This window comes from Pyxicephalus adspersus, chromosome 2 (genome assembly GCF_032062135.1).
Source record: "Pyxicephalus adspersus chromosome 2, UCB_Pads_2.0, whole genome shotgun sequence".
In the NCBI taxonomy this organism is placed as follows: Eukaryota; Metazoa; Chordata; class Amphibia; order Anura; family Pyxicephalidae; genus Pyxicephalus; species Pyxicephalus adspersus.
Genome location: NC_092859.1, coordinates 115,650,482 through 115,662,853, shown reverse-complemented (window position 1 = coordinate 115,662,853; position 12,372 = coordinate 115,650,482). Strand labels below are relative to the sequence as shown.

General features: G+C 35.4%; 1 protein-coding gene across 1 annotated transcript; it reads left to right on the top strand.

The window, feature by feature from the left end:
- Nucleotides 1–293: 293 nt before the first annotated feature.
- Nucleotides 294–10,930, top strand: LOC140324258 (guanylyl cyclase-activating protein 1-like). The gene is made up of 4 exons (XM_072401993.1): nucleotides 294–818; nucleotides 2,523–2,672; nucleotides 7,551–7,641; nucleotides 10,051–10,930. Exons 1-4 carry the CDS (start codon nucleotides 621–623, stop codon nucleotides 10,176–10,178), a joined length of 567 nt encoding a protein of 188 aa, XP_072258094.1. The 5' UTR covers nucleotides 294–620; the 3' UTR covers nucleotides 10,179–10,930.
- The last annotated feature ends 1,442 nt before the right edge of the window (nucleotides 10,931–12,372 follow it).

The following is a 12,372-nucleotide window of genomic DNA, read 5'->3' as shown; positions in this document are numbered from 1 at the left end:
ATTACACTAAGGCATTGAATATTTCAGTGTGGCACAATAGAAAACTTTAACCAGTATTGTCAGTATGTAGTGAATGCTAAAGACATAGTTGTGGATGGTTGTTTTTGTTGAGACTTACCAAGACACTCGACATATCATGGGCTCTGATATGAAAACCATAATCTCTCAAAGTCTAAGATTAACCTTGAGACTTGTACAGGCTCAGGATATTCTTTAGTTGGTATCAAACTGGATTAAACACCCTGTGACTGCCAACAGGTGCATGGGTCACTTTAAAAGCATTGACACAAAGCAACAGGAGGACTTGTTAGAGGGGAACTGTGCTGAGGGGACTGCCAGTAAAAGGAGAGACCCCAGAATACAGATCACCCAAGAACACTCAATTTTAGTCTTTAAGAAAGGAGAATATTTCACAAAAGTGAGATACATAGATAACAAAAATTTGATTTAAAGAACATAAATACATCTGTTTAATTTTGCAAGTGGATTATCTTCACAAACTTCAACAAGAGTTGTGCCAAGATTACCACCTTAACCTGCAGTCATCTAGTTTCTAGTGAAACTAAAGAAGACATAGACCTTGTTTTGGGTTAAGCTATTTTTTTGTGAAATAATCAACAATGGGAAGCACCAGCAGCAGCACAGTGGATGACCTACAAGCAGTTGAGATTCACCACTGGTACAAGAAGTTTATGATCGAATGTCCATCTGGTCAGCTCACTCTACATGAATTTAAGCAATTTTTTGGTTTGCGAGGACTAAGTGGAGATGCCAACAGCTACATAGAGCAAATGTTTCGGACGTTTGATATGAATAAGGTGAGAAACATATCATTTGTATATAATCACAGATTTGTATATATCCACAGTGAAATTATTTTTGTAAATAAATCAACAAGTATAAAGTGTGTTAGTAGAGTTTTAATTCACAGACTATACACAAAGAAAAGTCCTTGTGGGTGTTCATATATAGCTGTTTCCCCTATTCAACAAATCATTTAGAAACACAAAAAAAGGGCTCAGACAATTATACTTGGACAAAATTCAAAAGCCAGGTAGCTAGCTAAATATTGACAGATAGTTTTTTGTTATTGGTGATACCCATTCACTGAAATTCTAAAGGTCTATTGGTGCCTGCTTTGGATTGTATAGATCTTAGCCAAAGAGGACATAACACAATTTGGAGGAATAGAAAATTGAAGTGAGTGCCCTCAAGCCCAGGCTGAGGTTGTCTTTAATGATGAGTATGCATGTGTTCAGTCTCTAATATAATGGTCTATGATGGTCAGACTATGGGCAACAACATGTAGTCACGAATCTTTATTTTTTAAAATTTCAAAAATGTATTATGTCCAATTATTAATTTTCTTGATTTGATAGCTGTTTTTTTTCCCTTTTCTTAAAGAAGATATGTCCTTCTGTGCATACAGTAAAAATATACAAAACAGTTGTAGCTGTAGCTGTAGCTGTATTATTACTTTTAGGAATTCATAAATATAAGATTATATTGATATAAAACATAGGTTAAACTAGACTACAACTCAAAAACTGTACATATAAGCACTGACTACTGTTAGGACTAAAAGAGAGAATTATGTGAATCCTTTAGTGTCTTATGTATTTTATTGTTGAATATGTCCAAGCTGTATACATGGACAGTACAGGGAGAAGTACAAACATTACTATGTAAGCTTCTCCAATGTAGGGACTAAAGTGAAGAGATCAATGTTTATCATGAATATTTATCATATCACATTGTTAGTGGTAAAAGTTTTCAAATCCTGACATTGGCCAGCCATTAGCATCTGCAGGCATCCACAGGTTTGTGAGTGACCTTGTTTCTGTTGATGCCTGCAGATGCCACTGACCAGTCACTGTTAGGGTTAGAAACTTTTACCATTTGCTGTTCCATGTATAAATGTGAGCACCTGCAGAGTCTGCTCTCCTGGTCCTCATCTCCTCTCTCCATTTACTTCATTTACTTCAAATTTAAGCTTAACAAAACCTTACTTGTGCATTCATAAAACACTGCAAATGTATTTGTAGTCATAAGAGTGGTCAGCTTCAATATTTCAAATGCAAAAATTACAAATAAAGGCACCTATATGGCAGTCAAAACAAGTACTAAAACACGATGATGCACAAGTCCAGATAGGACTAGGAGTAGCCAGGTTCTGATTGAGATGCTACAGACTTGTGAATCAGCAGGAACATTGCAGATAGCTATGCCTCTGCATTATTTTTTAGAAGAAAATATGATCTCATAAGTTGTTTACCTTGAGTAGATAACATACAGTATATGTGAGTGTGATATACTTTGGAAAAATGGGATAATACATTTTTTTCCCAGATTTTTAAAAAGTAGGTTGAGCCAAGATCCAAAAAGCATAAATGAAGTTAGATTTGAGATCTCCACAACGTAAAATGTTCAAAACCTCAAAACATTAATTTACTTTGCTGCTATAACAAGTAAACATCAAAGAATGTATCTTATTACTTTTGATTATAATGTTTCTTTTGCAGGATGGATACATAGATTTTATGGAATATGTTGCAGCACTCAGCCTTGTTCTTCGAGGGAAGATTGAGCAGAAGCTGCGCTGGTATTTCAAGCTCTATGATGTGGATGGAAATGGTTGCATTGACCGACATGAATTGCTAAATATAATAAAGGTTAGAGTTTGTCTCATAACTTGCAAGAAAAATAATATATACAGAATGCTTATGTTTCAAGACTTTATCTTTCAAAAGCACCAATATATAATATATATTAATAAATGACCAGTATTCTGGGTTGGACATTCCTTCAACAAGACCTTTCAGTACAATGGAAGATCTGCTCACGGGTCTATGCCGAATTCCCCTTTCCCAAACAACCTACTTCTAATAAGTAAGAAAAAGCCTAGCCAATAATTATTCCAGAAAGATTCCCGTGGAATATAAAGGAGCCAAAATCTAGGGACTGCAGTGTCTTGTAGATTTTGCCTGCTCTGCATTCCACAGGATTAAGGTAAGAAAAATTCTACATTTTATTATCTTCATGTATGTTTTTCACCAACTAACAATTGATTTTGGAAGAGAGCCTAAAACGTATAAGAACCGGCCATTTTTGTGGGAAGTCCACTTTAAAATGAGCTTTTAAGGACTGTGCATATGGGATATGTCATTGCTGCTTTGGGTTTTAAATGCATGGCTTTTGCCTCTTTGCCCAGTAAGTCACCCACCTGGAAAAAGGGGATTGCCTGTAAGGACTGTTGAAATAATACACCTCATGTTGTAAATCATATCAAACATACAAAAGTACCCTAAGTTTTGTAAAACCATGTACTTAGATACAAACAGGTGATTTTTTGAAAATCTGTGAGCTACCTGCCCAGTTTCACTCTGCACTGTTTTCACTGTGCCTAGGTAACTGTAGCCTACACCTATTGTAAAAAAAAGTCTAGTCCTGGTAATGAGTCAGTACTGGTACCCGGACATTATTGCCTTATCGGACTTGATAACTCTTATAATGATGTTATTTGTTACGTATTATATAATTATATAAGAACAATGGTAGTAGTGGAGGGATTCCAACTTATTCCAAAACTATTCCTATTTTATACATAAACTTAGTAACTATTTTTTGTTGTATTTTTATATTAATGAGTAGGTCCATTCCTTAATATGTGATGTGTCATTGCCAAACATTTTGATCATGTATTATGGCATAGATCCATTTTTCTGTGTTATCACTACTACTACTACTGTCAAATGGTTTTATACCTTTTTGATGGCATCAGTTTCCATTATTAAAGGCCCACTATAGGGAAAAATGTTTATTTTGGTAGCTGCATGGGGTTAAAACTCATTCTGATGGTAATCAGTCAATTAATTTCTTCTATTTCATATGCCTTTATTTATATTTTCCTACACCTTTACCTGCAGACCAAGCTGTACAGCAAAAAAAATCACAGTAACAAGGATCAGAAAAAAGATAATAGGTGTGCATTGTAGCCATGTAGCTTGTATTATTATAGTTTAAACCTTTATACAAAAAACAAACAAAAAAAACACATTGAAACTGTTAAAATATTTTTACTGGAGTTAGCTAATTTGTTCATATCTTATTTAAACTTCTTTTAAACCCTGTCCATAGGGTGACAACACTGCAGTGAATTTACTGCAGAACAAACCGGATTGTGACTCTGGTAAAAAAAAATAAAAAAACACAGGTCTACTGTTGGGTTCACCAGGTAATAAACTTTTACAGGGGAGGGGAGATTAACAGAAACCGCTGTGTTAATTCAACTAACAAACTTCATCATAAGAGTCCTTTTTAATTACCTTCATTGTTGTACTTTAACACACATCATTGTATGTTAGTTATTCTGCTCTTCTATACTGAATGTAAATACATTACTGCATTTGTATATTATCAGAGTTGTAAACTATTCGGCTTGCTCCTACATTCTGCTCATTTAAAAGAGCACTCAAAACCCATTTTTTCAAACTTGCCTACCCATCTTCTTCTGTCTTTTGAAACCATCACTACTTTCCACCACTACATATCTCCCATCCTATTGTGTGTGAATTCCCCCACCTACTAGATTGTAAGCTCTGTATCACTGTCTGTATTAGTCTGTCATTTGCAACCCCTATTTAATGTACAGCGCTGCGTAATATGTTGGCCCTATATAAATCCTGTTTAATATTAATCATAATAATAATAATAAACTGAGCCAAGTGTGAGATGTAGAGTGTATAGAGTGGTAATAGTTAGAGCTACCCTAAGGTTTTTATTGCTGCCTGTGTCCCTGTTGGGGGGTTTGACTCTCTCGCATTGTCCTGATCACCAGTGTCACTGAGTATGATAGTAAGGGTTGAGTTGCCATGATTAGAATGGAAATCTTCCAATGGGCACACTTTCTTATGTGACAACTGTCTAAGAGGGGATATCCCTCATATTGGAAAGATATAATTTCACTACTTGTTGAGACTACAAACCAGAAAGTGAAAGGAAATCTCTGTAATTATAGTGTTTAAAGATTTGTCACAAACTCCGTAAGATAAACAGGCTTTAAACTATTGCAGATGGCATTAGTTTGAGATGTTTCTGAGATCAGTGAGAGTTAATTACGGGTGCATTTGGCTTGTAGCTGGCCTCCTTCTGACCTGCGTCAAGTGGGTTTTGTATTTCCCATAGACTTGTACCAGAATACAAAACCTATTTGAAGGTAACAAAAAGGATGTCAATACAGTTTCTAACTGTTTTAGACACCTTTCACCAAGTACAGTTCATACTGATTACTTGTTCATAGGTTATGACACCTCTACTACCATCTTGTTGCATCAGCCTAATGGCACACCTATGTCTGCCCTGGTATCTATTCCTTGCTTAATGTGTGTACATATGTCTGAAGGTGCCTGTTGGGCAGTCCATTTAGCTGGATTTAAGGCGAGTTATGATTAATCTCCTATTAGGAGCATTAATCTGCCAAGGACAGAGTTGTAGAGATTAATTTAGAAGTGACCCAGTAGCCTGACAGTTATGAAAAACAAGTCACATAACGCTATTATCCTGTGTATATAGTTCAGGCATGTTTACAATGCATTCTAAATATAAACTGTGCAGACAGAAACAATGTTCCTGTGCTAGTAAAGAGGCTTAATGCCAAGCCCCAGAAATTACCCACAAAAAGTGATGCATGGGGTGGTTTATGTATACAGTCATATGAAAAAATAAATGCAGCCATGGAAATGATTTACTTTTTTGACATATTTAAACAGGCCACCATCTTAACCTATATTTAAACAGTACATACAGATAGATAATATAATCTAATAAAAATAAGAACATTTTCTTTGCTATCAAATATTCAAAAAAAATGTATGTAGATTCCATGGTGTACTGTGGAAAAGACATTGACTTGGTGAAACTTTTGACTGCTGCTTCATGTGAAATTGATTTATTTACAATAGACAGATCTACTAAATGAGTTGAAGCTATTTACTCTGAAATGAAAAAAATCACTTTGCAAAATGATCACATGTATATGACCAATCACACATTTTTGCTTGCAGGTAATTGTGTGACTGAAGTCAGCAAAACTTTATTTTATTACTAAGCTAAAGGAACTTTCCTTCAAATTGTTCACTTTGTTGAGTTGAACAGCCTAAGCTATATTAGTAAATCAACCACAATGTTTTGGGGGAATACTTTTACTAATTGCCTAGTTCAAAGCCTCCAATATTTCTTTTTTTTATTTCAATAAATATTATTCAATTTTCCAAAAATTCAACAATACAGACATTACAAAACAGACAATGCCAATAAAAAAGAAAATAAACGCACAAAAACAAACATAACAAAAGTCAGAAGGCCACAGTTCCCAAGGATTCTTATGTATGGTAATTTGCAGTATGGTGCGCAAGATGTTATACACGCATATCCACAAGCTAGACTACAGGACATTCCCACCATATATGGAGGAAAGTAGCTGTAGCTGCACAACCCCTAAAACACCTAAAGGAGCTCCCTGGGATGAATTTGGCAAGACTCCAATATTTCAGTGGAATTCAAATCAGGGCTTTGACTAGGCCATTTCATAACCATGGATCACTTCTTTTGTGGCTATTCCTTGGTATATATGCTAGTATGTTTCAGGCCATTATTGTGTTAAAAGATCAATTTCCTTTTAACCTTAAACTTATTTTACATATGTAAAATACACATTCTTATTTACATCTTATTAAGCACACTTTTATTTAATGCATTTTATATTATTCATTGATGACTGGAGTGCAAGCTGCCCATAACTGAAAAAAATCCCAAACCTTATCATTTCCATCACCATGTTTTAAAGTTCGGATCAGTTTCTGCTCCTAAAATCCTGTCTTCAGTTTGTGCCAAATACATCTACTGGCTCTGTGGACAAAAAACTATTGCCCTAATGTTGTTTTTAAGTTTTCCCTGGTGTACCTCCCATCCCATGTAGTTTAATTAGTCATATTTCCTTCTAATTGATGAATTCTTTGACAGTTAATCTGATAATGTATTACTTCCAGAGTCCATGATTATGGAAAGGATGGCCACTGTTGTCAGGGACTCCCTGCCAGGCTCTTACAAGATATGGACTATGGTAGGGGCATTAGATTGTGAGCTCCTTTGAGGGACAGTTAGTGACATGACTATGGACTTTGTACAGCACTGTGTAATATGTTGGCGCTATATAAATACTGTAATAACAAAAATAATAATAACATGTTGTATGTAAAAAAGGAATTGATAGTTATATATATCGATAATTAATAATAAATCAGAAGAATCCATTTCTTGTGTTAAATGTTTTTGTGCACATCTATTTGATCTATAGAAATTTACACAAATCCATACATTTCTGACTCACAAACACTTTGATTCTTTGCAGACTAAACAAATATTTTTGCATATATTCAAATAAAAAAATGCAAGTGATCAGTTTGTTTTTTTCTCCCTAATTATAAATGCATTTGTTTTGCATGATCAGTATTAACTTTTATTTAAGTTCTATTTTTTATTTTCTTCCATAGGCAGTACGAGCGATTAACGGCTGTGATCATGACACAACAGCAGAAGAGTTTACCAATCGTGTATTTGACAAGATTGATGTAAATGGAGATGGTGAGAGAATTTTTGTTGATGTATATGTAAGATAAAATATATTCCCAATTAATATTTGTCTTTGCAAAAAGGAAAAAAAACAATTGTAAATGTTACTTGTTACAGATTCAATATTACAAGTTCACTCACAAATACAGCGTGCATATGAACATTTTTTATATGGGGATAATTGCATATTATTCTTCATCATCCAGAGGGCCAAAATCCCCAATACATAGAGTAAAATTTGTACCATATACCGGTACATATACAATGTTGTCCCACATGATTGAAGGTATGAATTGTTGTTGAATCGCTGAAGTTGAGATGTTCAAAAAGCATTTTATGTGGAAAACAGATGCCATCCAACAGAATTCAGGCCAGGCTAAGTATGTTCCCTGTAGCATCCAAAGACAGAAACACTGCTGTGCTCTATAATTACCACTATCCCCCATTGTAGCCTATCAGTACATGGAGGAGATGAAAAAGAGCTTTGAACTCTTTTAAATGAATAACACTAGTTCACCATTCATGGACTGTGTGATCTGTGTCAGCAAGGGGGTGACTTGGACATTGAGGTCTATGGTAAACCTACCCACACAGAACATTATCTGATTTTTGGCTACCATTACTTACTAGAACATTGAGGATTTTTAGAAGTCTGAAATATTGAATTTAGATGGTAACAACAACCACAGCCTTTAGAAGGTTGTGACCACCCAGACTGTACTTTTATTAAAACATCCAAGAGATCTAGAAAAAGACAAAGAACCATTAAACTGAAAAAGGGTAACCTAAGTACTATAGTAATCCGCCTCCAACTGCAGTAATGTAGCTACAGTGTCAAAAATCTTAGCAGACCCTTTAACAAATTTTGTATTCCTGTTTCTTTTAAGCTCAGAAGTACGCTGAGGTAGAAGCTTGCACATCCAAAATACCCAACACCCAAATAATATTAATAATAATAATAATATTAATTTGGATTTATATAGTGCCAACATATTATGTAGCGCTGTACATTAAATAGGAGTTGCAAATGACAGACAGATACAGACAGTGACACAGGAGGAGGAGAGGACCCTGCCCCGAAGAGCTTACAATCTAGGAGGTGGGGGAAGTAACACACAATAGGAGGGGAGATATGTAGTGGTGGAAGTAATGAGGGATTTAAAAGACAGAGAAAGATGGATAAGCAAGTTTGAAAAAATAGGTTTTGAGTGCTCTTTTAAATGAGCAGAAAGTAGGAGCAAGCCGAAATGGACGAGGAAGACCATTCCAGAGAGTTGGAGCAGCTCTAGAAAAGTCTTGAAGCCATGCGTGTGATGAGGTTATGAGTGAGAAAGTCAGTAGTAGGTCATTGAAGAAGTAAAGAGAGCAGCTAGGGGAGTATTTTTCTACCAGGTCAGAAAGGTAAGTGGGACAAGAACTGTGGAGGGATTTGAAGGCAAAGTACAGGAGCTTGAAATTGACTCCAAGGTGAAGTGAAAGCCAATGAAAAGAACTACAAAGAGATGCAGCAGAAGAGGAGCTGTGGGAAGGATGGATGAGTCTGGGTGCAGCATTCATAATAGATTGTAGAAGAGAGAGTTGGGTTAGTGGGATACCAGAGAGGATACAAACAAAGTAGCTCACTATATGCAATGCAGCGTAGTGAAGAATGGAAGGACCCGTACATTGTGGGGACAGAACAACGTTCCAACTAATAAATGGCCCAATAATACAGGAGGACAAATTGTACATTCCTGTGTGATCATGGCTCAGCAGTCTTCTTACATACAATTAAAACGGACATTTTTTCCAGGACAATGAGGTACATATTTTGAAAATAGAAGACAACAGGTTCCCATGGACATAAATAATATAATTTATATCGGGCTGAAACAACCATCAGTGAAAAAGGGTGTAAACTTTTGACACCACCCGTCTTTCATATTCAATGCCATTTTAAAATCTCCACCCCGGCAATACAACTAGAACAAGATGATTGCACAACCCTCACACCTCCCATCTATCTTGTCACATTCCATGGTGATTGGACCAAGCTGTTTGCCCTGCCTATGTGAACATAAAAAATGCTGGGGTATTTTCTTGGCATTTATTGGACTGAACAAGCCCTGAAACATCTTCAACAATTTCATCTGCTACCACATAGTTTTGTTTGCAGTATTAGTGTTTTAATGTAATTGAATAAGGATCTTAGTTAAAATTATTTGAAAACATTTAAATGAACTTTTTTCCACCCTCAAGCTACTGCCTAATATTTGGTTTTAGTGTCCGAACATTTTTAATTGGTCTCCCTTTGCACATAACAGAGCTACATAAATAGTTACTGTGTTCCCTAAAAATATATTTTTGTTGATTAATTCATGTATTGCATGGTGTGACTACCAACATCATTTCAGCTTTTACCTAGAGTTTTGTCTTTCACAGGGGAACTGTCTCTTGAAGAGTTTGTAGAAGGAGCTCGTAAAGATGAGGAATTTATGGATGTGATGATGAAAAGTCTGGATCTGACCCACATCATGACTATGATTAACAACCGACGACACAGTGTCTAAGTCAGATGGCCAGCAAATTGTGTTGTGTATTACATCTATACAATGAATGTATTGCCACCATGAAAAAGATCCACACATCCATGTTAGATTAGCCACCAATATGCTAATAGGTTGACATTTTTGCAAGTCAAACCAAATGCATTGAAACTTTTATTTTTTAAAGCAAAAGGCACACTTAAAAAAACACATTTTTCATTTTATGTTTCACCATTCCTCCTAATTCTACAAGGACTGGCCAAATGCTACATTTGTTGGTATAAAACATTCCCAATGTTTGACATGACAGGATGAATGTGGTATTTTTATGTGGAAATTTGTAAGGTGCCATCAAGTCAGGCAAATTTTATGTATTGAATAAAGTACTGAAGGTATTGGTGGCTGTATGCAGACTTGTGTGCGGTAAGTAATAGGAAGAGACCAGAGAAACAAATGCTTATACATATTCTTGTATAAAAGATCAAGGCAAAAATGAATGATAGAGAGAATAACAACCAATATTTAAGCTTTAAAATATTAATTTAGTAAAAATATGCAGAAATTGTAAGGTAAATGTAAATACTGCCACATGACCAAGATGGATTTTATCAACAAGCTGTATCACAAACAGCAGTGTTGTTTGTACACAGCAATTACATCTAGTGCTATGTATTATGGAATGTACAGATTTCTTATTTTGTTATGTTGGTGCCTTTTGTAAGCTGTATATACAATGCTGCTTTCTCAATTATTACATAAAATGTAAATATAAGACATGTGAGTGTCCCTGATTTTTTTCTACTTGAATTTTTTTTTATAGGAACCCTATACCTATAATATCAGTTTTATTACAGCTGCAAGCCTTCCCTTAATTTAAAGAAGACATGTAAGCTCCACTAGTAAAGCCCTGAAAATATTGGCTGTTTCTGACTTCACTGAATCATCAATAGATAAACATAACAGACTTAAGCTACGTACACACTTGCAATGGTTGTCTTTAACCATCAGCTCAGGGCCGATATCGGACAAGAATCTGAAGTGTTTACAGCGCGCGTCATTCATCGTCTGAACAACCGCCACGGCGGATCCATGGATGATGACCGATCGTAATGCAAGTGAAGGGGAAGAGTGCGCAGTGAGGTGACACTCTGTTGCTCTTCCCCTCCCTTCTGCATAGACCAGAACGGTGATGTATGTACAGCATCGTTCATGCATCGTGGATTGTGAAAGATCCTTTCCAACAACTATAATTGCAAGTGTGTATGCGGCTTTAGGGCCAGCACCATAAAATGTCAGCATTATATTTACATCAGCATTTAATATTGCCAGAACTGCTCATTGATTTTGTATCAGAACAATTATACATTTTGCCTTCTTTTGTATATATAAAGAAACATGAGCCAACAATAGTAAATTTCAAAAGCAAACAGTAATTCCCACTTTCATTCATAACGACTCCTGAGAGAGAAGGACAATATTGTGATAAGTGCTATGCACTGGAATATTATTATTATTAATATTATTATTATTATTATTATTAATAATAAACAGGATTTATATAGCGCCAACATATTACGCAGTGCTGTACATTAAATAGGGGTTGCAAATTACAGACATGTCATAAAGGTAATAATTAAAGAACTGCAAGAGTGGGACTCAAGTTACAACAATGGAATGATGGACTGGCAGGGTCTAAGATAGGTGGAGATTGTATGCATTTAAAGTGCTAAAAGGTCACCAAACAATAAAATGGAGTTTAGTGGCTAACTGGCAGAAAGGGAGAGAGATGAGCTGAAAAGGGATGAAAGGAAGGAGGAGAGCATGTGATTTTGAATTATTTAAAGAGACGCTTTGAATAAACATTAACTAAACAGTTATTTCCTAATCTTAGTTAACTTGCAAATATAAATGTTTTTAGTTTTGATTTTAAGAAAAAAATGCAAACCTTGAGTCTGCCAATAAGCACATAGACACCCACTTCAAATATCTGTACTTGGTATATAAAAATGTTAAAAAGGTATGAAAAAGGTGTAAATCAGCAGTATTTTGCCAGAGGACAACTAATAGATAACATCAGCTATTCACAAACCATATAAAATTGGGATGGTAAAATCACCTAAAATCACATGGGATGACAAAATTACTTATAAAGGATAGGAAAGGAGGGTGGGCATTGGCTTAGTTTGTAAGGCCATAAATATTACTCTGAATAGTGTAT

Bases quoted from the DNA above. Each gene is read 5' to 3' on its own strand.
- LOC140324258 (XM_072401993.1), top strand. From the start codon at position 621: ATGGGAAGCACCAGCAGCAGCACAGTGGATGACCTACAAGCAGTTGAG. The intron at 819-2,522 runs GTGAGAAACATA...TTTCTTTTGCAG, and splicing joins GGACGTTTGATATGAATAAG to GATGGATACATAGATTTTAT. The intron at 2,673-7,550 runs GTTAGAGTTTGT...TTTCTTCCATAG, and splicing joins AATTGCTAAATATAATAAAG to GCAGTACGAGCGATTAACGG.